Below are 26,921 nucleotides of genomic sequence, written 5' to 3'. Positions count from 1 at the left end.
AATACGAAGTTTATAATTGAACTTTTATTGTCAACAAGGGAGTTGGACCATTCATCAAGTGGTCAGCCATATTTTTCATCGACTATCAGGTAAGTACTTAGGTACCTATATAAGCGTTATTGGTTCTCACAGTACCTACCTATATCATGTAGGTAATATTTAAAAATGATTTTTCGTAATTTGGCTTGAGTTAGGTATGTTATTTTATACTCGTTTCTTGTCTACTAGCTTTCCACCCGCTCTTTTACCTACGTGAAGTAGAAAAAAATTTACTTTCATTAGATACTCTCAACTTCTCCGGGCTCCAAACCTGCTATCTCCAGACTTCACACTTTTTTTAACAAAAATAGGTATCTAATTATTGTGAATCAACTTAGCGTAGGAAATAGAGGTGACTTAAAAATACCCCGTTTCTTCCTTCTTCTACTCGATAGTCTGGGTGGCCAAGCAGGCTCTTTGTGAAGAATTTGCATTCCGTCCCTGTCCTTGGGAACGGGCGACACCCAGACGTTTTCTATTCTGCTTTTTTAAAGACTATCTACCTACACTGCAATACAATGTAGGTATTGGTACCATTATTTTGATTTTTCGTAAGGTTATATTGCACATCCATGCTCCATTCCTGCCGCGAAGCATTTGCGGCAGGAACCGACCAATTAAAGTGAAGTGCGGCGGGCTCGCTGAAGACAGGGGCAAATAATGATGGCGTTGTGTTTCATCGTTTGAATAAACCAGAGGCCCAATCCTACTCCCTTCGCCCATCATCTTTAATCCGCAAAGGATAACAAAGGGACTTGTAACACTTCTTTTTATTTAAGAGGGTAGTACCTATCATCCATTGTTTTCTCCCGCTTTAGGTAAGGCGAGAAGGAGTGTCTTTCTCACTGACAAAAAACCACCCCATTCCTACTCCAGCTCCGGAACATGTAACTCTCTCTCTTCTGGCGTTAGGGTAGAAATGGATGACTTTTCGGATAAATACTCAGTATTTACTTAATCATGGTGACCCGGACTTTGGCCCGCTTCTCATGCATCAGGGTGTGGATTCGAAACCTACCAACGGCAAGTACCATGTTTGTGACTTTATCCGAGTTATATATTATGTACTTTCTAAGATTATTTAGGGATCACTGACAAACGGTGAAGGAATTCTGGGCTTAGTATAAGTTTGAAATCGCCGACCCACATTGAGCAAGCGTGGTGATCAATCCTCAAACCTTAGTGCGAGAAGAGGCCATTGGGCAGCAGTAGCCACTTGTAGGCTGTTGATATTGATTTACTTAGTAATTATGCATTTTAAGTATTTATCCGAAAAATCACCCATCTATATTCGTGGGTGATTGATTGCTTTCTACCACTATATACACGGATACACCACAATCATGTATTACAAATGAGTAAATATTTATAGTAGCGCTAGCACCTTATTTATTTCTGCCTTTGCGCTGGCCATTATTTTATCTTTGGCAAAGTTTCATTACGTGTGATTTTTTATCTGTGGTTCAGTAACTCGCCGTCAGCCCGCACGTCACGTCACGTCAGGCGCATTTGTACGTACTTCGTTTCCAATGTGATTTTTTATCTTGGAATATATTTTTTATTAGTTTTATGTATGTTATCCATACACAATGTGGCATAAATTCAGTTCTTTAAGTGATAGTAGTGCGTTTTTCTTTTGCAAGCAGGAATACGTTGAATTTGCCAAATATCTATGTAAGAATAATTAAAAATATTTGAGGCATTTGAAAATGGCATTGCCCCTATACTTTGCGGACGTGGAGCTCCGCAGTTCAGTCATTTTTAAGTGTTAATTTGTCAGCCAGGGTTTCAGACAATAAACAAGAAAAACGTGAAAAAAATCAATACGTGGAATTCATTTATTTTGAACCTATTTATATGAATCAAACTAAAAAGTTGTTGGTCTTGTTTTCATTTTTATTTTATTACCCGGTATATTTATTGTTTCATATCACTTCACTTTTCCAACTAACAATCTAGAACTGCTAGTATTTGGCTGTATTTTTTATTTGACCTCAATATTTGTTAAAATCCAGTTTTCCTTAAATATCTTGAGTGTTTATAGTGTTTGAACTTGACTATTTCTGATTGCAGAAATATAATAATAATGCAAAGTCAGTAAGTGAAGAAATATCAACATCCAATATGGATATGAAGATAGAGTTCAATGACACTGACGACAATTCCCCAATAGTTCCTCCCAACAGTATAGGCGCATGGAGTATTAAGAATGACACTTCAGTGCTGATCTCCGACCCACAGCCAAGTGGATCTCATAGGAAAATTATTAGGGTAAGTCTGATATCATGGTACAATATCTAATATACATACCACTGTAGGCATCATCATCAGCCTATGTGCCCATTATTGGGTAAAAGTGTCTGCTCACACAGAGAATGTTTGTTCATTAATTGATCACTATTACGTAGTCCAGTAGTAATTAAAATTACCTAGTTCTTCAAATAAATATGTTTAAGCTAAGCTAGTAGCTTAGGTACTTATTTTATAAAATTATCCCAATTTCAGAATTATAAAAACTTATCAAGAGATAGTGTTTTATCAGTAATGTCTATCATTAGCAATGCTGTTATGTATATTTATCTAATCTGGCTTACATATGTACGTACTGATGTTCCATAGGCTTAGGTAGGTGTTGCTTTATTTGATACCGTTTATGATTACTATTTAGGTATTCTAGAAACTAAGTATATTTTTCATAAAGAATAGGTATCTTATTAGTTAAATTGAAAAGATAAATAAAATAAAATGATAAAGCATTTATTTCAATAAATCCTCAATTAGGCACTTTTGAAAAATTGTATTGTCCATCAGTCTGTCTGTCAGTGAAACTAGGTGCTCGATAGGTACATAATTATTGCGAAGACTATGTAAAATTGGTTCATATTAGAAATATTTTGCTTGGTATTAAGTTTATACATTTAAAGCAGAAAGACATAACTATGAGGAAATCTATTGTTTAGTGGATAATCCACTATGAAATATAAATAACTAAAATTAATTAAATTCCTTGCTTAAAGTAGCCTTCATGTATAACTACTTTGTATTTATCTTTGCTAGGTTTGTAGAAAATGAGTAGAAATCATACTCATGATGAATATATTGATAAATGGCTGTGTTTAAGATGGTATTTTCTTTTTCAGCGATGGAATCGTTTGTCAAGATTGCAACGATCCATAGTATATGCACTATTCGTAATAGCAGGAACAGTCTTAGTGATGTTTTATGTCTCGAAGGTTTCTGCAGCTAATGTAAATAAGATTAATCATAGTGATTTAGCCCAAGTAAGTATTATTTAGTTGTCTTAGATGTATCATGTGTTTTATTGAACATACAAATACCTATTTCATGTACTGGCTTCACAATCATATTATTTCCAAATGTAAACTCTCTGCTAGTCCTAATAACTACAACTAGAATCTGAATACACCAAGTTTCTACTTAATGGTAATGTTTAGTACTAGTCAAACATTATTCATGATTATGTAAAACTTTAACCAAGCAATGAGTTTAACAGTGTATTCAACAAATTCGACATTCACAATATATTTCCTGCTTCCATTTACGATAATACAGTAGGTATTTCTACACTGAACAGATGTTGGTCGTATTTTATTTCCACACGCGCTTATCTAAAAATACATTAACTACTGTTTTAAAGATAATATTGCTATGCTATGAGTAATGAACTAATTAGTGATGATTTAAAAAGTTGCAAATATATAGTCTAATGTATGTTTTATGACCTTTTTAGGAAACATTAAAAAATTTGTCTCTAGTCAATGAACAAGTAGCCGAGGCCACTGTGTCAAAGAAGACTGTTGTAAATGATGAGAAAGCTGAAAGGCCCATGTTTACAGGTATAGAAACGATTGAAAGTTTTAATTTAATTGATAAGGCATACAAACATTGTATTGTAATTGGTTCTTACCATTGACTTTTTTCAATTTATGTGCATGATAAGAATTTTTATGTTTAGGCTGTTATTGAAAACTATCGGTTTATGGAACCAATTACTGTATTAAGTTCTTATAACAACTTGGAAAAGTGTTGAGACATATTTTAATGTTTTTGATGTTTCTAGGACCTATAAATGCTCGTCAGTATGCTGTTGTGGAGAGCTTCAAACATGCTTGGCGTGGGTACAAGGAACATGCATGGGGCCACGATAATTTGAAACCCGTCTCTGGGATGGCCTTTGATTGGTTCTCTCTTGGACTTACCATTGTGGATTCTCTGGATACTGCTTACATTATGGGACTGACTGATGGTAATATTATTATTGTTTGTATACTGTGGGTGTGGGTTAATAATAGGTATTGATACAATTTTAAAAAGTGAGGAAATATATTTAGCTACCTTTATTTTCAATGGTGTAAATCCATAATTAAATAATGAAAATCTTTACATATATTTTTCATTTCTCAGAATTTGAAGAAGGCAAACAATGGATACAGAACGAACTGGTTTTCACAAAGAATAAAGATGTTAATTTCTTCGAAGTAACCATTCGTGTTCTGGGAGGTTTGCTGTCCTGTTACCATTTTACACAAGATCGTATGTTCCTGACTAAGGCTGTGAGTATAACAATTAATACAGTAAAACAATGCTTCTACAAATAGAAAATGTAACATAACATGAAATAGGTACTTCTTTCATTAGTACATTGTAAACGAGACTCTTATTTTTAGATTGATCTGGGAGATCGCCTGATGGCTGCTTTCTCCTCACCATCCGGTATACCGTACTCCGACGTGAACCTTGGCGAAAGAACAGCTCACGCACCAGAATGGTCTCACTACAGCACTACTGCTGAAGTGACTACAGTGCAGTTGGAGTTTAGGGAGCTGTCTCGTGCCAGCAATAACCCTGGATTTGAGGTGGGTTTTAAAAAAAGTAGACTTTTTTGTATTCTATATACCTTCATGTAGTATTCTTCTCTTCTTCTTGTCTTTTCTAGGTACTATTTTTTGTCTAGAACAAAGTCAAAGTCAAAGAATTTATTTCAATTAATCCTAATTACTTTTGAAACGTCAAATTGAATTGTCCGTCAGTCTGTCTATCAGTGAAGCTAGGTGCTCGTTCCAAAGTTTAGCCTCACTAAAGTTATAATAGAAAAAAAAATACAGTTAAGGTAGTTATATTAGGGTTAACATACCAAAATACATTTTGTATTCTCATCTAAAATGACGTAGGTCGGCCACTTGAATGCTACACGCGTCTTCTACTGACACGTGACGAATAAACGTGTTCTAGTAGGATATTTCACCGAATAGTCTACTATCGTCTGAATAACTTTATACCTATTCAAAATACAGGAAAAACGTACTTATTTGCACCTATCACAAGCATATTTATCTAGAGAATACATGATCATTACTTCAGAATTCGAATTTCAAGTTCAATGTAAATACAAGCCAAGATACTCTTGTACAAATTATTTTTGCTTTTGTGCATACATCTCCTTAAAACTACCATCACTCTCATATTTAAAAAATAACTTCTTCTTACTTAGGTACGATGTTTATTTTTATATTCCACTTGTAAACTGTATGTAGGCACCTAGGTAAGTCGACTAAATATAATTCAATAGGCTTCTGTATGTACATAATTAGAATTCGACACAAGTACACATCGCCGTAGTGAACGATACGCCTCACGGATTCATTTCCCACGAATAAAATAACGTAACATGTTTTATACGTAATGTAGGTAAATCTATTTGGACAATGTCTGTGTGATTTATTCGTCCTTGCAAACACGCGAAAAGTATTGTAAAAATGTTAATATAAAAAAAAAAATCTATTGTCGCGCAACACAATGAGTGTTTCTCCGAAATTGTCGGATGCATCTCACAGTTTGTTGTCGCACAGCACACGCAGAAATGCACGTCATGCCAAATGAAATATCGTGGAAGAATCACAACTGATATTCTGATCTCGTAAACATGGAGCACCTGTAATTAATGTGCGTCATTATACTGAAAAGAACACGTTACTAATTGCTATGAAATTTATACCTAGGTATTTAGACAGGCTAATTTAACGTGAATAATGTTTTCTGTCACGACATAGCAGAAGTAGTCGAATGCATAAAATATTCTTTTAGCGCCACTGGCGAGTAAAAATACTCGTTTTTTAAGTGAAGTGAGGGACTATGGCTATAACACATAATGAATACCTACTATTTTAGCATTGTCTTGTTGAAAAACTTACAAAAAGTATCACACAAATTGTGCGCTAAATGGATTATTATTTCAGACCAACTTATACAATTATCATCTTGCCTGTGTCTGTAGTCTCACATTGAGGTAGGCAGGATAATCTTATACCAAAGGGTACGGGCACTATGCTGGCTTTTGCTTCATCTACATTCATAAATCTCCTTGTCTAAGCTAAAAATATATTTATTTGATTCGAGTATAGAGATGTTTACGTAACATTATTCATATAATCCTTCTTTTATTTTAGGATGCTGCCGCAGCAGTGTCAGAGAAAATCCATCATTTGCCGAAGAAACATGGCTTAGTGCCGATATTTATTAACCCGAACACTGGCCATTTTTTGCCGCACGCCACCATAACGCTTGGAGCTAGAGGAGACAGTTATTACGAATACTTACTTAAACAATGGCTGCAGACAGGAAAGACTATTAACTAGTAAGTATTGTTTATAAATAAATAGCTTGTATCTACTTCGCTTGTGCGAAATGTTACTTGAAATAATCTTAAGAATCCCAAACTACATTATTGGTTCAGCTGTTTAGGTATTGGTATAAAACAAATGTTCTAATTAAATAAAAGAAAATACATAGATTTAATTTTAAGTTGGTGTACCAATTATAACTGCAGTAGGTACACAATAAGGCTTACTGCGAAAATGTATAAAAAAATATTAGCAATATTATGTTGCTATGCGCTATTCCGACTACAAAACATTTTCTCCAGCGAAATAATGGCTATATTTGCTTTCAATCGATCTCACGATATTTATAGTAATAATATTTGGGCAACACTCGACTTGTTCACGAGTAAAACTAGTAAAAAATGAAAGACATTTACAATTTACATCAACACAATTGACTACAAAAAGCTGCTTTATTTGGGTACTTTTAGTCGAAAATAAATGAGTGAGGGAGTATCAGTAATTGGACGAGGATTTTGTTATTAGTACTGGCCATAACGTAGGAGTTAATTGATAATAATAACTATAAATATTTTTGGGAACAATACTGATACTTACTTGGATACGCCTCGAGCCTATTGATATTGGTAAACATCTCTTTGATATATCATATCAAACTCGGATTAGATGTCAAGAGCGCCCCAGGCAAACACGTCAATCGGTACCCATTTATAGACATAAAAATAGAAAATATATTATTATATTGTGTTATTTCCAAATCAGAACATTTGTAATATAAGAAGCCATTTGTATTTTATCTTTACGCATCAACAAATCCACCTAATTTGGCCTAGAGATTATCCGGATTTATAAGAAACCTTAAAAATGCTTGCCTTTAATTGATTCTTTATGTCGTCACTAACTTACATTAAATTTTTAAGTCATCTCAAACTGCTAAATGGCATCTGTCTGTCTGTTTTAAAATGTTTAAGTAAAAAAATACTTGAGTTGTAAAATTGTTTGACACTATTGCGAATGCTATTTTTAAACCACTCTAAAACTGCCGGCAATGCGACAATTAGCTTAATTAGACAATAAAAAGGTCAAATAAGTAGTTCAAGTGTGTTGTTGACATGTTGAGTAAGAGGTATTCGAGAGACCCGAGGTCAATATTAGACGTAATACATACTAAACATCACGCCCTATGTACCCTTTAGGTGGTAGACAAAGGTATAAATATAAGATTCCCTATTTTGCCACAGTTATATTGTTAGTCCTATACAGTAAGGGGTTGAATGTATTATCCTACACTGGGCAGAAGTTGATAGTCGAAGAACGTATAGTTCTATGTTACCTATGTCAACATCGTTTTTAGTAAACTAAACCATCTTTAGAATACGCGTTGGATTCAAATTCAAACAAATAATCAAATCTGTTCTATTTATAATATTACTTGTATTTATTTCAAATTTTCCTCTGAGCATCTGTCGTACAATTTAGTGGCTTTGCGCTTTGCGAAATCCTCTTAGCTCTAGACTAGATGCGTTGTTTTTTTTTTGGACTAATTTGTATGACAATACACCATACTCAACACGCTATTGTCCTTATCCGTAGACCAAGGCAATTGGCAAGTGTAGAGCTAAACCACATGAGATTATTATTACTTCAGCTGCGAAAAGAGTATCTAAATTAGACTGAAGTAAACTTATATTTTTAGCTACGGTAGACTTAATGGGTTGCGAAGAGTAGGAGTAGGAACGGGGTGGTTTTTAGTCAGTAAGAGTCTGACACTTCCTCTCGCCTCACCCTAGACGGGAATGATTACGTCGCTCAAAAAAAAAAAATACTGTTTTAGTCTGTTATGTTATGAGTCCTATGTGCAAACATCATTACTGAGAATTATCAAAACCGAAAACTGAAGAAATCTTTGGACAGACTGCTACACGAGCTGTCCTTACAGGCACTTAACTACCGCTAGTACGACAAATCAACTAATGAGGAAGTTGTTTATACTGGCTGTAAGAACTATGCAGTTCTGCTTCCTCTAATATCCTCATAATCGGAATTGTTAAGCGTGTAATCTAAACTCTTTAATTAACCATTGTTTTCAGCAAAGCTAAGAATAGGTATCGTAGAGCTATTGCTTAGTTTTAATTAAGAATTAGAAAAATAATTTAGGAATTAGAAATATTATTTTAAAATTAAATTAAATATTATTTTAAATTGTTTTAGCTAAGCAGCCCCCTCCTTTATAAGATGACATACAAAGATGCGATTGTGATAATAAGTATATTGTAATTAAAATGCTTTGCTCCATACATATGATTGTCATAATTTGGCTGGGTATAAATCCATGTCATAGTTTGTAAATGAACATAATTTCAGGCAAATTGTTTGTCCTATTTCAGTTTACTGGACGATTATCTGACTGCTATCGAAGGCGTACGTAACTTCTTGGCAAAGCGATCGTCCCCAAACAAGCATCTGTTCATTGGAGAACTATCGGCTGGGTCGGAGGTGAGGTATCTTCTAATATTTACTCAATATTTGAATATTGTTAGATAACAACAACATATAAAAAATAGTAATGATAACTGACGGTTTATCGTATTTATAGGTAGGTTATTTATGTTATTTGCGTTTGAAATTAAATGTTTGGTAAATAAGTATATGATGTAAGGTGTATGAAATCATTAGAATTTGTATATTATTAAAATTTATTCATGTGATGTTGAAAATGATTCGTTGAAACCAATTTTTATATGATTAGGTGTGAGTCATTTCTGTAATAATAAAAATAAATAAGTACGCCACCTGTATCTGAAAACAAATATTTTCGCTCTAGCACATTTCATCGTGATATGATAAAATGACATTTTTAATCTATAATTGGATAGTGTTATCACACGCATCGCTTATCTATGGCTCCAATTACTGTGGTGCCGGATAAGTAACAGGATTTGTGGCATAGAAACATTGAAAGTGCTATCTTTTTAATAAATAATATATTTTTATCTAAAAACATATTTTAGAAATGATACAATCATCAACTAATTTAATGTTTGAGAAGTTATTTTATTTGTATTTATAAAAAAGTTCATAGACATGTGATAAATACCTACTTGTCTAGTTCAGACTCGTGTAACAAAAACTATATGACTAAATAGTTATCTATTCACTTTCATATATTTATTATATTTTATGTATTTTAAAAGAAATAGAAACATGCTATATATTGCCTTACAAATCGTGTCTACCATGTTTAGTTTTAAGTTCTCTCACACAAATAATAGAATAACGTAAAATATATCTTACAGTCAACTGAATAGATGCGATTTTAACATACACCTGTTTATTATTATTCAAGTGAAGAACGATTCACAATAGCTGCCAAATCATATGTAATTTACATGTATGTAAGATGCTCTAATACATGTGTTACAGGTCTTTGACCTCTGGTGTATGTGTATAACATAGAATAAATAATGCTTAACATGTCATGTCATCAATAATATTTGACATGTAAGCAAAAAATCAAGTGGCGGTCACTAACACTTGATGACTCTTCTTATGTTCTAAAAAAATATAAATAATACAGCATATTATCTGCAGTAAAGCAAATTTTTCTCCAACATTTAAAAACTATATAGTCGTATGTTATTTATTCTCTGAACAGTTTCCATTGTGAAATGAAAAAATGTTAAACCATATTTTTTTGTCCTTTAGAACATTAATACTGGTTGCTAATTCGTGTTCTAAATCTCCCTTTGTGTATGTTGAGTTAAGTAACCTAAACTAAAACAAAGTCTTGTTGAGAAAATTCGGTATAATTTGGAGCATAAACATTAGTATAATGTATGCGGCAAGACAATAGACTTGCCTCCTACACGTGGAACAACAGATTGACTAAGCACCTACCTATGTAATTGGTACCCATACAATCATTCTCGTCCTCCTACAGAAGTTTACTAATATCCATCTGATATTGTACTGAGTAAGATATTATTAGGTTTCCATCAATGGAATGTTTATTTTATTAAATAGTTTAATATAGCTTGTCCAGTTAAATTGTTTGTTTTATGTCCTACACAAAATGATAAATTACCTATGGTATAGAAAGTTTTAGTCAGGATTAGAAAATCCTGAACAGTACCTAGACCTATTACTGTAGACAATTCTATTGCTTTAAATCTAAATTTACTTACAGACTTACTAAGTAAACGTAAAAATGCATACACATTGTTAGGTGATTACATTGATCTATTACTCCTATTGTGTAGTTCAGCTATAAACTCCTAGTAATCTCAATGGCTCTCAACGTTTATCATAGTTGACCGTTATCATGCAATGATACCGTCATTGTCATTGTGCTAACCTCTTGAGAAGGCCAGATTAGAATCTAATAGCTTTATAACTGCACCGGTAAACTTTACACCACCACTCATGATATGAGTGTCACCACTCATAATCTTGAAATAAATACTAAATACGGTCTAAATAAAATTCCAGGCTTTCAATCCAAAGATGGACCACTTGACTTGCTTCCTGCCGGGTACATTGGCCCTTGGCCACGCCAATGGCCTCCCTGACTGGCACATGACCATGGCTGAAGAACTCCTCTACACTTGCTACTTGACATATGCCGCTCATCCAACATTCTTGGCTCCGGAGATAACTCACTTTTATATGGTAAGTGATTATTTTTTATGGGGTACGCTGATGTACTAAGTAAAGGCGTGAGGTGGGGATTGAAATTGGAGTGCAAGTGACTTATTTGGTGGTAAAGGAAGGTACTTTATAGATGTACGAACATTGAAGCTCACGGTAGAGAAGTTTCTCGAAAGCGTTGTTGAATGGAATGGCTTCTAGAGGTCTAAGTTACAAATAACTCAAAAACAAAAGGCCCGTACTAGACTTGTTTAGTATATTACAAGTAATTCTAGCGGCGTCCAGCATTTAAGACACATACAGAATAATGAAACTGCAACATTATCTCTTCATAAGTAGGTTTCTTGTAACAAACAACACAAATCTCTACTTATCTTCTCTTACTTCTCTTTATTTTATCTTTCTCTCTCTTCTAATATACCCTCTTTCCTCGTCTTTTTTCAGTGTACCTATACTTATTCGTGTATTTCAAATACCTACTTGTTATTTCTTGTTTCTATTCTTATTTCTGTTGCTTGGTTTGGAATTTTCAAAGCACCGCAACATTTTACCACTACCTCATTTCATTTCAAACTTTTACTCCTTTTTTCATTCTTCCATCACGTAATATTACATTATCATTTACTAGCTTTACACACACGTCAGGTTATCAATCTCGACAACATTTCACTTAACGTCGTAAGGGCCGACCAAAATTTAGGCCAGTAATCATTACGGGCCCATGTCCTAACCACATTCAAATAAAATAATATTATTTATGTACATCAACATGACATGCATCACAGTCACACAACACAGTGGTAAATAGATTCACTTTCACACCACAGTGCTTGACCATGTTTTATTTTGTCACATAATTTATTTTGCTTTTTTCTTCATCCCGATTTAGGAAAATGTGCCAACGTCCAAAAATGTTCCGCAGGCGAGTGTCGCCGAAGATATGTACACTAAGACAGCTGACTCTCACACTCTCCTGCGTCCCGAATTCGTTGAGAGCCTGTGGTACATGTACCAGATTACTGGAAACACAACATATCAGGATTGGGGCTGGCAAATATATCAGGTAATAGAATTTTCATTTGTGATTTGATTTTTGTATTTTTTTTTCATATTTCGAGATCATGGTTATATTTTTATGCTGAGACAGCGACACAACATTTTAAAAAGAAATATTATTCGAACAAAAGTTGTCAATTGAGAGAATAAAATGTTCTGTTTATATATTTACAGGGTTTCGAGAAGTACGCCCGAGTGCCAAACGGATACACATCGCTGGCTAACGTAAAGGTCGAGAAACCAGTGCAACGTGACATGATGGAATCCTTCTTCTTGTCGGAGACTCTGAAATACCTGTACTTGCTGTTCAGCGACGATAGGTTCACAATTGACCTGAACAAGTATGTCATTAACTCTGAAGCCCATCCACTGCCTATACATAAAAACTAGGAGCCGGTTTATTGGTACATTTAAATCGCAACATGGTCATGACGTCATGATACTACATGCATGCGTGAAGACTCCTTTACAAAACAGCAAAGGGTCGAATTAGAAATGCGCGTTTTCGCGAACCCTTCTTCAAGGTGAGAATTCCTGTAGCCATTGTGCACTCAATGGAATGTCCCCTTAGAAAATAGCAATAGTAGTGCAATTTCTTAAATATCTAATTGTGTCATTATAGGTGTCTGTTTACTCCCAAAGCTCAGTATGAAACTGTAGGTATTATAATTATTATGTTACGCCATATTTATACAATACTTAATAATATAATACATTTTACCAGTAGTTAATGTTGTGCTAAACAGTATATAAGAAACAAGTACTCATTTATTACTATAATGAAACCGTTTTCTGTATTAATGGTAAAGCACGTAATATTAAATTTTATTATTGTCTTGAAAGATACAAATACATTTTTCTTCATAAGTAATTATTGCCCACACTACCATTACTTCAGAGTTATTTCATAGCATTTATTTCCTCGTACCAGTAAGTACATGTCCTATGCATACGGTGTGTTTAATAATAAATAGATTCATAGTTTTCTCTCATACACATTAAATAGTAACAATAGTAGATTGAATCACATTATTCCTAATAATCATTATGTTATTAAGTACTTAACTTGTAACGAATTTATAATTAATGTTTTGCAAGGAAGTTCTTGTATTACTCATCTAACTCTTTGCAGCCGACTTATTACATTCTCTGATTAATTTATAATTAATTTACTTTTTGGTAGACTATATTTTGACGGGACCAAATTTTGTAGACTATGATATTAACACAGATTATTTATTAAGTTAATATCAATCAAAGAATATTTATTTGGCTGTATCATTGAATTTTATAATATGCAGGCTGGTTGGTATAACATCAGCAACAATGGATTGGTCACATAGCCTTAGGGCGAAAAGAAACTTGATTTTATATTAAATTCAAAGTGTAAAGAGCATTTGTTGTTGCGTCTATTGCATATAACTTGTGTACCGGCCTGTGTAAACTAATTTTAGTCATGATTAAATTATTTTTACCGTAGTCAATATTGTTATAGTTTAATTATGTTTTTGTTCTATTGTCTATAACTAAACTCGCTTTTATTTCTAGTAAAATAAAACGAATCTCAAGCTTTACGGCTTTTACGGTCCCAAGTGTTGTAATTCTATTATTTATACTATAGTTTGGTTAGGGGTCGTAGTTACTGAAACTTCAAGATGTAAATTGTTTAATTTAGGATATATTTCACTCAAGTCATTATCATATTTTAAATTAATTTGTTGTGTACAATATTTATAATTTTATATCTATGCTTTAGTTGTGTGTATATAGGGAATGCGAGGAAAGTTAGAGGAGAACGAACGTGCGTTAGGTGTATAAATTTAATCTAAGTAGGTATTATCTTAGGCAAGAGTGCTGAGACTTAGGTAGTTAGTATCGAAGATCACCTACAGTGACTTCCCAAACATTAAAAACACTTTGGCGAACTCGGCGCTCGATATAGTTGTCCCAAGAACTAACGTAAAGCCTTTAGGATGTGTAGCATCTATTCTTCTTTTTTAGCTTTTGTCATTCATTAACTACCGCATAAGTAAATTCCTTCTCTGTGAACTAAACCCTTGATGTGTGAATTTTCTAACTTCAGCTTCATGTCTTCGGTCATGTTATTTCAAGGAAACCTGATTTTTCTACTCTCTCAAGTCAAATCTTCCTGAAAATTTAAACTAAAGTGGTTTAGTACAACAAACTTTTACTGAAGATCAAGTCGATTGTCGTCAGGACATTATAAAATAATTAATGGATACAATTATTAAAGTTCTAGCGATTTTGATGATGTATTGTAATGCTGATGGATATTCACAGCATTAACTCCGTAACATGTGCCTCGAAGTACCATAATGTATGCATTGCTAACCATGTTTACTAACAATTTACATATACAATGTTTATAGTTAAATAATATTCGTATAGACTCGGATTGTTAAACGAAATATTCCTAATCGAACGCACATTATGTGATAGATCATTTTTCACGTTATTTGCCAAATTATACATTAGGTAAATGCATAGCTAGTATACCTACGTTGTTATTATACTTATACAGCAAGGCAGGAATGTTATTTGGCAGGCGACAGAACACGCGCAATGTATGGAGGGTCAAGGTTCGAAATTTAGTTAACAAAATTGTAGTTTTACAAAGTTAGCATATTATAGTGGAGCTAGTTAGATAAATGACCTCACTACGCAATAAGTCATGCATTATTACGCCCAGTTATAAAGGGTAAGTTAAGGCCTAAGAACTACGCAACCATCTCGATTAATTAAATGCACTAACGCACAATTAACGTAATTAAAAATAAAGCCACTATAGTTTTAAGTACTTAAATAAACGTTGTATACTTTACCGGGGTTGAGTATAAATTAATATAAGGTATGTTGTTCTTTCTTGTTACGATTTATAATATATTACAATATTATCTGTTTACGTCCTAGGTTTCACTTTGTTTTAAATTTAAGTAGTAATCAATTAAATGATAACATTTCGCTGTTAAATGTTTCATGTTGTTTTAGTGATATGCCACGTAATTCATTTAAATTGTAAATGGTTTAGGTAACGACAATGCAAGTTATGTATTTTAAATACATATTTTGCAAAATATGTTTTATACTTGTCTGAGAATTTGATTAGTATGAATCTATGATGGGTCCTAGTTGGCAGTTAAATATCTCACAAACTGAAAGACTGTTTCATAAAAAGTACAGTACGTTTGAACTGTGTTGTGCTCGACATGAAAGCATGGGATATTTTATCATAAATGAAGATCAGATCAAGATCATATCATCCTTTAGCACATTTAACTTTGTAACTGATGATCATTACAAGTGCGTCTAGATTACAGATTCTAGGATTACTTGTAATAAATGCCAATGCATAAAGTTTCATACCCCACACCTACATTGGCTGTTTATAGACTAGATCAGTTCTATTTTCATATGCAATGTGAAACTAATATGATCATATCTATCCAAATTTTGGTCAAGATTGCGGTATGATAGCGTATTCGATACTTAATGTGTGTCATTTCAACTGTGCCCAACAGTAAAAATATTGCAGCATTTTTTAATTGTTTTGTAAGTCAAATTCATTTTAGAAATTGTTCAGTTACCAATGTAAATTAGTAATTAGTTACCAAACGTTCTGGATCATCCCTAAATTATATGATGAACTAAACTTGTTTCCGAATGTGATGAATGTTTGTAAGTAGAAGAGAATAATGATTGTGTATGCGTGCTGCATAAGATCATTATTTGATTAATTAAATAATTTATTTACCCATATTTGTGGATATCACATTTTATGTTATAGCGTTCTTTTATTTACCAAAAGGAACACATTACTGTAAATCACGTATTATTAAAATTAAGCAACTATAGATGTATTTGAGGCTGGGTATCCATATACATTATAATGAATTTTGCATTTATATCTACATACATATTTCAATGTCAGTTTACTGGAATCTTTAAAGTTGTGCTACTACATATTGGTTGTAATAAATGTACAATTTATTAATGTTTGTCTTTCATTTACCAAATCCCATAAGTGAACATAGGTCTTAAGCTTAAAATAATAAAACTTCGTTTTGAGATATTTTTTATTAGTTGTACAAATGTGTACACTTTTTATAAATACATGTTTTATAAATCTACAGTCTATTTATTATACCAAGTATAGGCTCCTACAGAAAGTCTTAATGCCTTAGTTTTAGCAACAGTTGACAAAATATAACGTCAAAAATATAAAGATTTTCATTACTCTTGGTAAATTCATATTAAGAAAGACTTAAAATAGCGGCATTGTGGTCTAACAATGACTGGTATTGCTTGACCAGAAGAGGAAGAAAAGACATACCACTACAGCAAATACTAAATCTAAACTACAGTACAGTATGAAACTGGATACACATAGGAATAATAAGATATACAAGATATTAAAATAGACAGAAATCTTAAATACCACAAGATTATAATAAATTATATCAATACTCCTTGCTATAGAGACTTATCATCGATATGGAAGGACGTTGGCACAAGGCTTTTTATGAATTATAAAAAGTTACTAACACTACAACTTAATTATAGTAAAACTACAGAATTATAAAAGCTGCACTAGCTAATACAGATTACAATTTATAAGATCAAGAGAACTGGGCAGGACAATAATTTGTTTAAAACATTTATCCAATTTAAAAACACAATCATTTACTTTATTGATAATCATAACTTGGAAATTTATCTTCGAGTATTTATTTTATTGTTACAACGACCTGTTATCTAAATACACTATCAATAATAATTTAAAACAATGTAGAGTGATTCAAAATGCAGTCTTTGTGCTACTATGAGTACTATGTAATAGAGAAGACAAGGCTTTTGTCATATTACTAAAAGTATCACTCTCTTTAGTACCTAAATAATATTATTACAATTTTTGTATATTAATTGTAGAAAAATATATTTCTTATCACATACTTGGAACATAGTGGAATGCAATATTTTGCACAATACGAAAATATATGATAATAATGGCATGTTGAGTCTACGATGGTCTCAGACAGTATATAAAATCTTACCCCAAATTTTATCATAATAGTATAAAGTTAAATTCATTGTAAAGCCAAAAATCTTATGTTCTAAATAAAGCAATTTAGACACGAGCATTTAATACTTTTTGTTGCAAAAATATATGTATAATTCTTAGCCAAATATAAAATTTATTCAGACTACACCATATTGTGGGGTGAGCAAATATTCAAGTTTCTTTATGTATGACTATGAGTAGTTCATTTATAAAAAATCATGGAATATTCATAGAGATAATGTTCTATAACTATATGAGCATACTGAGACATGGTATATGTGGGTGTACCTTACATGAGGACACAATCACAACACTGGATGGTGTAGTAGAGGCACTTGATGCCGCAGTCTTCTTCCTCGACCGTAGATGCAGTTGAACGGGCCTTATGGGGTGGCGGTGGTCGTAGATACACACTATCTACCTTGTCCACAAACTTCTCAGTTTCATTATCAATCTTTTCCGATTTATTTGTCAGCTTGTCATCTTCAAGGTAATCTTCGCTCTTGTCACTTTTAGGCTCTTTAATGTTTGTGTCTCCTGCAGCTTCCTGTAATTAAGTTGTTTTAGTGTTATTATGGACACAGATGCTACAAAGTTTTAAAGAACAGGGTGATTAATAAACAAAGGATGTAATTAACTAATTATATTTACTTACTTTGCTATCTTCTTTCTTGTCATGTCTAATAAATTCTTGTTTCTCCTCAGCATTTGCAGTAATAGTACTGTCTGATGGCACATCCGTAGCAGCTAATGCTGTACCAGCACTAGCTATGCTTGCAATTGGTGCTTTTGTCCTCTCCGGCATCAACAAATCAGTCTCCCCTTCTTTTTTCTTGTGCAGCTGGTAATCAGGTGAATCTCCAGACATACTGAAAAGAAGAATTTTTGCAATTAACTTGGGCAAACGACAAATCTAAATGTAAAGAGCTATAGTATTGACGCGACTGAATGACTAAGGTATACGAGCGCCGGGAGATTAAATTACAATTCGCGACAAACCGCTCACATTGTTACACAATTGTGTATAGCATCATTATTTGTAATGTAAACAACACTCGATAAATGGTGACTGCAGTTACTGTACTCGACATCCATTTACTGGGTTTACCTTACTACAGCAGTTTCTATTTGTTCCCCAGACAAACGTCGCCATGTGCTAATGATAGTTTCAAAATTGTTGTTTTCTTGCATCTCGGCGTGTCATAAACATAGGCTAACAAAAAGTTTTACTTTTGTTCACAAACAATCACAAAATATTCGACAATTAAATTGATTTTTAAGTGCAATAAGCTTCCAATTACAGAAGATATTTTTGATCTCGGTGTATGTTGTAAAAACTAAGGATTTTGAATATTTCTTTCAGTAATAAATTTAAAAGTTTCAAAAAGTAGTATCGTATCAAGCCTTGACCTTTATGATGTCATGTCAATCCTTCACTTACACACACTTCATTTTTATTAGTTAGTTTACACTAGTGACTTACTATTACTATTGACATGAACTAAAAAATCGACTAAATTATATCTTACCAACTTGTAAAATAACAAGAAGGAGTTAAAGTAGAGCACAAAAATATTTATTATTTTGTTTTTTGTACTGTTTTTGTCGGCTGACTGTAAATTAAAATTTAATAAATGCTGGTTCTTTCATTTGAAAATGTTACTTAACTGCGTTTATTAACAAAATATATTACTTTAATTTTAGTATAATAATGTAGAAATTACTAAAGATTTTCCCAATTTAAAATTAAAATGGATGAAGAGAATTATTACATTCGATATCTAAAAATCGACTATTTAGTACTATTGACATTAGACCAACCAGTGTGTAGTAACCCTAAAGAAAGGCGGTAAATTCAAAATTTTAAATTAACTTTGTCAATTGTCATTAATAGAACTTGAAAATTAAATCTTATTTATTTCTTGAATTATTATTTCAAACAATAATAAGTTACTTCAAGTTAATGTTTATGTACATATTAGGTATACTTACGATAAATGTATTACAATAAATTGTTGGTGAGTAAACTTATTCTTATTTGATTGGAAAATTTAAAAGAAATGCCGTATTAGATTCTGATACTTACATTCTGTACATTGTAGGCGATCTTTCGTAATTCTTTTTAGGGTAGGAATCGTTGACACCGCTGTAAACAACATCTTTCTTTTTATTATGTTTCTTGGTAGGGATCCATATTATGCCGAAGCCAGCTTTGCTAGTATTGCTCTTAGGTGGACTAAGCGATGATACGCCATAGTTCTTGGATGAACTGGCTCCAAAGAAAGATGATGTTTTTCCACTAGAACTTGATCCCAGTCCACTTGGGAGTTTTGGTGTTGAACTGGAAGATTTGCCACTGGAAATCTTGCTGCCAGAGGTCTTGCCGAATCCACTGGAACTGCTTTTCCCAAGACCTCCAGCTCCACTTTTGCCAAAAGATCCGGCTCCGCTTTTGCTAGCAGAGCCGGACCCGAGTTTCTTACTAATGGGTGCCAGGTTGATGATCTGAAGAAAAAAAAAACAAATAAATAATACATCACACAAATAATTTAAGTTGATATTAATGACAAACTTGTATAACGTTAATCAGACTCCTTACTAAGTACAGTAAAAAGAAATACTTTTATTTATTCCAACGCAAGCACATGAAAATGTTTACATCTTCGCTACTCGCCGCTAGATGTCGCAAGCAGTCAGTGCTATTAGTGAATGAAGTACGATTTGATCACCAGCAGTTTCATAATAAAATTATTAATCTTATTTTGATAGTACCTAGATAGTGTCCTTGGTATTAAATTTTATCAAATATCACGCGACACAAATGTCTAGGCACATATAAAAAAAAGTTGAAACTTGTGTTGTTGGTCCTAAAGTTGACCAGACAGAGTAAACAGTTTAAAAATAATAATTATAATTACTTTCGTTTTTCTTTCCGCTGCAACATTGGTGGACACAAATGTGTAATTCACCTATAAGATACAATTACATTATTGTTGATTGTATATCACAAATAAATTATCTCTTGTACCAAGTATTTTTATTGCCCAAGTATTCTACATTTGTACCTAGATACTTACATACATAATATGTCATATTATGAGTCATTAAAAATAAGAACCTGTGTTTTTATGTGACTTAATTATCAGCATTAAGTTTGTAACAAATGGCTATGTAGTATGTAGTAGGTACCCAACTAATATGACGTCATAATTGTTGCTTTTGTGAGTTCTAAAATCACTGGACCGATGTTTTTGAAATCATACTCTATTATGTTGCAATGTACTCACTTGTACCTACTTGTAGAAAACATTTGTAACAGCTGTTACATTACACCTAGATAGATAATCATCTTTGAAATACTGGTAAGTAACACGCAGTTATTTTTTGATTAACAAAAGAATTGTACACAATCATTGTGCTCCGAAGAGGTACGTTCAATTTTATTGATATTATTACAGTAAGTTATTGCCAGACACCAGGCAACATTCCAGACTGCTGATTTAGAATAAATCCCAAATGACTTTTAGCTAGGTAGGTAGGGACGTGACGTGAATTAAAACATCTTATTACCGGAACTGCAGTTGGCTAGCATTGCTTAGAACTTACTTAAGAACCTACGCATTAATGTGTTGCTTAATTTCTTATTGGTATCTAGCTAGGATATTTCCTTTACCCCGCCATTTTCAAAACTAATAGGTAACATGACTAGCGAAATATGGGTTTCCTTTCATATTTGCATTGTGTACCTTTGCTTGTCACATCTGGTGTTGAAGGCGTGATATTAAAACAAGTAAAGAGAGGCATTACAAACATAGGCACATACACATCTATCTACATAGATAGGCCTTTATTAGCATATACACAAACATGCGTTTACGCATTAACTAGATAAGCGATGGGTTTAAACGAATGTTACGACTTCTCTGGCCATGCCCTACTTGTAATTGAAAAGGTATCTTGTTGATAACTTTAAGTAGATTGTTCTATCGACTGCGAACAGTTTAATATCGCTCATTATCGGATAAAAAATGTAAATATGAACATGTGGCTAAACAAATTATTTTTGGCAGAGATGAGGTAACGTTCCTGGAATGGTTGTGATTTAGCATTTAGAGTCTCAGAAGCTTGAAGGAGGAACCGTGATTTTCAGACAAACTAACTTTATATTACTTAACAGAACCTCTGTATTAATTTGATTAATCTCTTTTATTGTATTTGTACGTAATTAACGTAGTGTCTATAGAATTACCAGAGTCAAGTCCATGTGCCAAATAGGTCCGGTGTTTATTTGAAGAAATAATGATTACGACATGAATTTACTGTCTAAGCCAAAATATTACATTACAAGTGTGAAGACATGTACGGATGCAAAATGAATTGGCTTCAAGTGTTGAAACCTCGTCGATCCAATCAACGCAATTTAAAACAATTATGATTGATTTAACTACGATGCATAACTGTGGCAAGTTCCGTTAACGTACGGATCACCAGTTGCTGTTACATAGGTACATTATGGTTTATTTACTTCATACGTTGGTAGTACCAGTAAACGTATTAATTAAGTACACCCAAGTAACAATTCTATAAGAGGATATTAACTTTTTACCAGTTATGGCAAGGGCATACCCTGATATTGTGTGTGAATGAGAAAATAATTACTGGTAAAATAATAACTGGGCATTCTGTACTATTGACAGAATAGGTAGGATACCCTTGCTAGACTGACATATTGATACATGTTTTATAGGTAGGTACATTGGTGTTTGGTATAGAAGTCCCTGGAAATAACATCGGAACTGCAACATCACATTGATGGTGTGTCGCCTATTCAACCAATCATTTCGGTCTACCCTTTGACGCTTTGCCAAACTGACTAATTAGCGGGCATTTCTGAACGACAGATTATTTCAAAACGATCGGAGGATTTACTGGAAATCAGTGCTTTGACTTTGACTGTCCATGCGGCATTGGGGAAAATAAGCAAGAACTGAACCTAAGCAATTAAAACTGTTGATTCATAAATCGGTTTTCTATAAATGCATATGCTAAAGCTAAAAGGTGAAGGATATCCGCTAAAGTTATTCAAGTGACTCGTACGTATACTGTTTGTGGTATTTGTGAGTGTCAAGGTTCCGTATCGAGCAGAATATAAGTTTTGATTTAAAAATCTACGCTATAAGGAATTACAATGTATGCACATAGGTATGTTATTGCCTACTGCCTACACGACACTCATAACATAGTGTATGTTTCATTTAATACGGAGCAAAGGTGCAATGGCAAGATGTTATTTAAAAGTTCGTATGCATTTGAAGTATCATTGTGCATCGACCCGCACAAAGTTTAGTCATCATCGAGCTTGCAGAACTCAGAAATGATGACTCAAATGGCATTATGCATTCCTTATTTAGACCCAGAGCATTAAGACTGTTGCATCCGTCGTATTAGGCAAATGTCTACCTGTATTTTATTATTCTTGTTCTTGTTGTACTTAAATGTATTCAAAATATTAAATTTTTTGGCATATTACATTATTATAATTCTACGGATTTTAGCCGGTGTGCAATCCTGTTACATTGTGGGCATACATATACATGGACATCCATGTTTCCGCCTATTCGGCTAAAAATATCGGCTAATATACGCTGAATAATTTAACACGATCTAAACTATGACGTTATTTTTACAAAGATACAGCTCAACATGATTTTAGAACCAGTTGTAAGTTCCTACCAGTTGTGTGGCCTATTATAATAAATACTGCGTGATACCCGGACGGTCATCGTCTCAAGTGATTTATCCTTGAGTGATTATTTTGTATCAATGTCAATCTGAGTCAGGTGTGTTAACCAACAATATTTGTCGTGACTTTTCGAAACTTAAAAATATCAAACCTATGTCACAAAGGAGAGCAGAGTCATTTATAAACTGATATGATTGCAGATTATGTGTTATTATTGATAATTACAGAAGTCAACAAATCTTACCAGTTCTTCTGAGTAACAGATCAATGGGACATAAACATCACATCTTTTATTCTACGAAGAGATAAACAGTGACGTGCGCTTACGCACATTGCGATATAAGCAAGATTGAAGAAGACTTCTTACTAATAATTACCTATAATTATAATTCATGAAACAGTATTATCAATTAAAGCTTTGAAAGCAGAAAACTTTAACCTAATCCTTTGCTTGCTTGCTCACAGGGTTTTTCAACGTGTTAATACTGTAATAGGTATGTACTTTTTGTATTAAAATATCGAACCTGCATACTATGAACGTTAAATATAACATTCTGAAGTTTACTTTCAAAACGTTTTATCAACTCAGATGTTTATAATTACATACGTACCGTACCTACCTACCTATGCACGTTGCTTTATAAATGTAGTAATCATATGCATTTTTCATATTATTACATATCGTGACTAGTTACATTGTAGGTACCTATGTAAGAAATTACCATTAAGGAAAACCAAACGTGAGGAAGTAGTCGTAAAACTAGAGATGGAAAACTCTTTGTATGAATGGTAAATAAAACTGATGATATTTCTTGATAGTGCGGTGACAAATAGGTTCGATGACAAGTACGATGGGCAATGATTCTCAGTACATGATAGACTTCTTATTTAAATAAAGTGTAATAATTATCGTATTGGTAAGCTCGCTTAGCAAAGGAGACAAAAAATAATAAAGTAAGACAAATAATTTAAAATGTTGTGTTATTTAAAATTATGATCATTGTACCTAAACTAATCATTGCATTGCTCAGATATGGACGTGTGACAACGTTGTCTACAAATTCTCAAATAAGCTTATAGGCTATTCAATTTTAAACCATAATCGATTTTTATGTTATTTTTTATGACAATCCATTTAGCTATTTTAGACAAAAGAATAATAAAAAAATGTATACGTACCTATACCATACTTATTTAAAATAGTTATTTTTACCAAATAGGGTCAAAGCAACCATGGCTATTACTTTTACTGGTGGTTACAATACCATTTTAACATAGATACTGAGGTATTTACATAATTTTGAAAGTTGCGTCTGCTTTTACTAGGCCGGGTAGGTCACTTTAAAGATTTTTTAAGAGAATTAAAATTAAGCAGGTGTGTAGTGCCTATAATGAAATTGTTAACTTATAAGTACAGTTTATAAGTAGAAACTAACTGCAGTACTTAATAATGAAATTAACTTATTGCTCGAGTCGCCATTTACCTAACTGAGCTTACCGTCTCGGGTTCAATTTTAACGCCAAAATCCAATACATACCTGTATTGGATTTTGGCGTTAAATCACTTGCAAAATAGTTCTAGATCTAACTTACAAATAGATTCTGTTCAGAGATTTGAAATTTATGTCCGACCCCGCTATCGAACCTTGTCAACATCTAATCGACGGCGACGATGAGACAGGTCTTCTTACAGCAAAGCGTAAACATGAAATTCTATACTTGATAACAATAGATATTCAAATTGTAATAGATATAAGTATCGCACTATAATATTATAAATGTCAAAGTTTGTTTGTTTGGATGTTTGTCCGTCAATCACAGTGAAACTACTTAACAGATTTTAATGAACTTTGTTATACAGACAGGGTATGAGCTGACTTGGATTACAGGGTGCTTTTTATCCCACGGGCACACGCACACGAGCGGAGCCGCTGACAAAAGCTAGTATTTTATATATTGAAAACACCAGGACAAGTTTCCTTAATCAGTTTCTTGAAACAGTTTCCTGGTAATATCCAAATCATACTCGTATTACAGCGAAGCAGATGAATCAATTTAATTTCTCGTTATTCATTGCAGACCTATTCTAGGTACCTACTATGCAATTAAAAGGGATAAACAGTGATGTTACATATTCCACCAACAGATTCTTAATTATAACTGGCGAAAAGTGGATTATAAGTTTAATTCGTGTAAACACACCGATTGCGTAGTATCTACTAGTATTATATCTAGGTATATGTGTTATCAACGCATTAAATTTCTTCGGTAATCTTGATTGATTGCATATACCTACATATGTAGCGTGATCTTAAAGGTCAAAGCAAATCAGCATTTGTATATAGAGAGGACTTTGTAGCGTTTACTTTACTATATACTTAAAGGTATGTAAGAGTGTGCGAATTCGCTTTGGCATTCAGGAAAAAATATTCGCATTGCAGCAATAAGTGATAATATTATAAAAAGATAAAACGATTAGATAAGATATTTTTATTCTTCGCTTTTAATTAGAATTTTGGTCCATCGATAAGAATCTTAATATACGAAGTAGTATGATTAAATATATTATAACTGTGGGAAATATCATCATAAAATATTTTCTAGGTTTACTATGTTTCTTTGATTGACTGGTCACTCGATAACACAAATAGAAACGAAATAAATACATACGTAAGGTTATCGTTCATGCAATATAATATAATCTTAACTCAGCATTATAAAGACAAGAATTCAAAATACTCGAACTGTGGCAAAAGAAAGTAGAATATATTACTTATTTACGGTGGCATTCCTTACACAACTCTCACATGTCAAATACACATCTTAAATTAAGTTAACACTTAAGAAATAGTAAATAAATACTTACTGTATAATCTCAGTGTAAATCCAAATATCACGAGTGTGTTATATCACATTGGATCATGGCTAACGGTAAACTATAGGAGCGCGGTATTTTGTTCGTATGTGGCACTAGTACGAGAACATATGTCCGCACAATCGTTGGGTCGCCAGCAGACTGTCGGTACGGTGTTGCCAAGACTGGCGTATCACGACGATTAGCCCTGCTTTAGAAATTTCATTGCTAATTGAAGCCCTACTCACAGAATAGGCTTCGACTTGTTACGCTGATTTCTTTAAGCTCGACTTTGTTTTGTTTTTGTTTTTACTACATTTACTATAGTTACGTTACTAGTAAGCCGTTTATACTGTCCATGTTGGTAAAACATTGAGTAAAAAGTTAAACGTGTTTGAATCAACTTTATTTAATTTTATTTTTACAGTTATTATTAATAACCAGTTTATGCATATCTTATTAAATGTTGAACTGGTTGATAGATATTTAATAAAGTCAATGAAATCTCTAACCATTGTTATTTAGTGAATGTTTACTGTTACCAATTCGTAGACCCAAAAATAGCTCAACTGATTGAGATGAAGTTTCGCAAATAGATAAAGCATGTTTTGTACGAAATACTTGTGTTTTAAGTTTTACTTGTGTAAATCTATTTACTCGTGTAAAACTTAGTATCAGGTATGATATGTTACTTAGCCCTTGCATCGTTTTCTAAAACAAGAGTTTGTCAAACATTTGTGTTACGAAACTCGATACAAACACGTGTAAAATTTCGAAGCGATTTTATTGAAAGTAGATTATTAAACAAACATTGTAGATTGAGTGTACATATGTACTTACTTATTACATCTATTTATCCAG

General features: G+C 32.9%; 2 protein-coding genes across 7 annotated transcripts; one reads left to right on the top strand and one right to left on the bottom strand.

The window, feature by feature from the left end:
• The first annotated feature begins 1,445 nt into the window (after positions 1–1,445).
• LOC118263656 (endoplasmic reticulum mannosyl-oligosaccharide 1,2-alpha-mannosidase) lies at positions 1,446–16,395 on the top strand. Of its 4 annotated transcripts, none has more exons than XM_035575769.2 (12): positions 1,446–1,550; positions 2,113–2,310; positions 3,180–3,320; positions 3,791–3,896; positions 4,121–4,306; positions 4,465–4,613; positions 4,728–4,916; positions 6,507–6,694; positions 9,068–9,176; positions 11,169–11,348; positions 12,217–12,390; positions 12,558–16,395. In XM_035575769.2, exons 2-12 carry the CDS (start codon positions 2,164–2,166, stop codon positions 12,771–12,773), a joined length of 1,785 nt encoding a protein of 594 aa, XP_035431662.1. In that variant the 5' UTR covers positions 1,446–1,550; positions 2,113–2,163; the 3' UTR covers positions 12,774–16,395. The 4 variants fall into 4 exon arrangements, with proteins under 4 accessions (XP_035431662.1, XP_035431670.1, XP_050560277.1 ...); XM_035575777.2 differs by lacking the exon at positions 1,446–1,550 and adding an exon at positions 1,557–1,713; XM_050704320.1 differs by lacking the exon at positions 1,446–1,550 and adding an exon at positions 1,753–1,950 and having other exon boundaries at positions 12,250–12,390.
• A 68-nt stretch (positions 16,396–16,463) lies between these two features.
• On the bottom strand, positions 16,464–26,247 carry LOC118263676 (uncharacterized). Of its 3 annotated transcripts, XM_035575815.2 has the most exons (4): positions 26,073–26,247; positions 19,550–19,968; positions 18,119–18,332; positions 16,464–18,010 (listed from the first exon to the last, which is right to left on the bottom strand). In XM_035575815.2, exons 2-4 carry the CDS (start codon positions 19,558–19,560, stop codon positions 17,753–17,755), a joined length of 483 nt encoding a protein of 160 aa, XP_035431708.1. In that variant the 5' UTR covers positions 19,561–19,968; positions 26,073–26,247; the 3' UTR covers positions 16,464–17,752. The 3 variants fall into 3 exon arrangements, with proteins under 3 accessions (XP_035431708.1, XP_035431698.1, XP_035431689.1); XM_035575805.2 differs by lacking the exons at positions 19,550–19,968; positions 26,073–26,247 and adding an exon at positions 18,572–18,891; XM_035575796.2 differs by lacking the exons at positions 19,550–19,968; positions 26,073–26,247 and adding an exon at positions 18,470–18,610.
• Positions 26,248–26,921: the final 674 nt, after the last annotated feature.

Source organism: Spodoptera frugiperda, chromosome 25 (genome assembly GCF_023101765.2).
Source record: "Spodoptera frugiperda isolate SF20-4 chromosome 25, AGI-APGP_CSIRO_Sfru_2.0, whole genome shotgun sequence".
Classification (NCBI taxonomy): domain Eukaryota; kingdom Metazoa; phylum Arthropoda; class Insecta; order Lepidoptera; family Noctuidae; genus Spodoptera; species Spodoptera frugiperda.
This window is presented reverse-complemented; position numbering and strand designations above follow the sequence as displayed.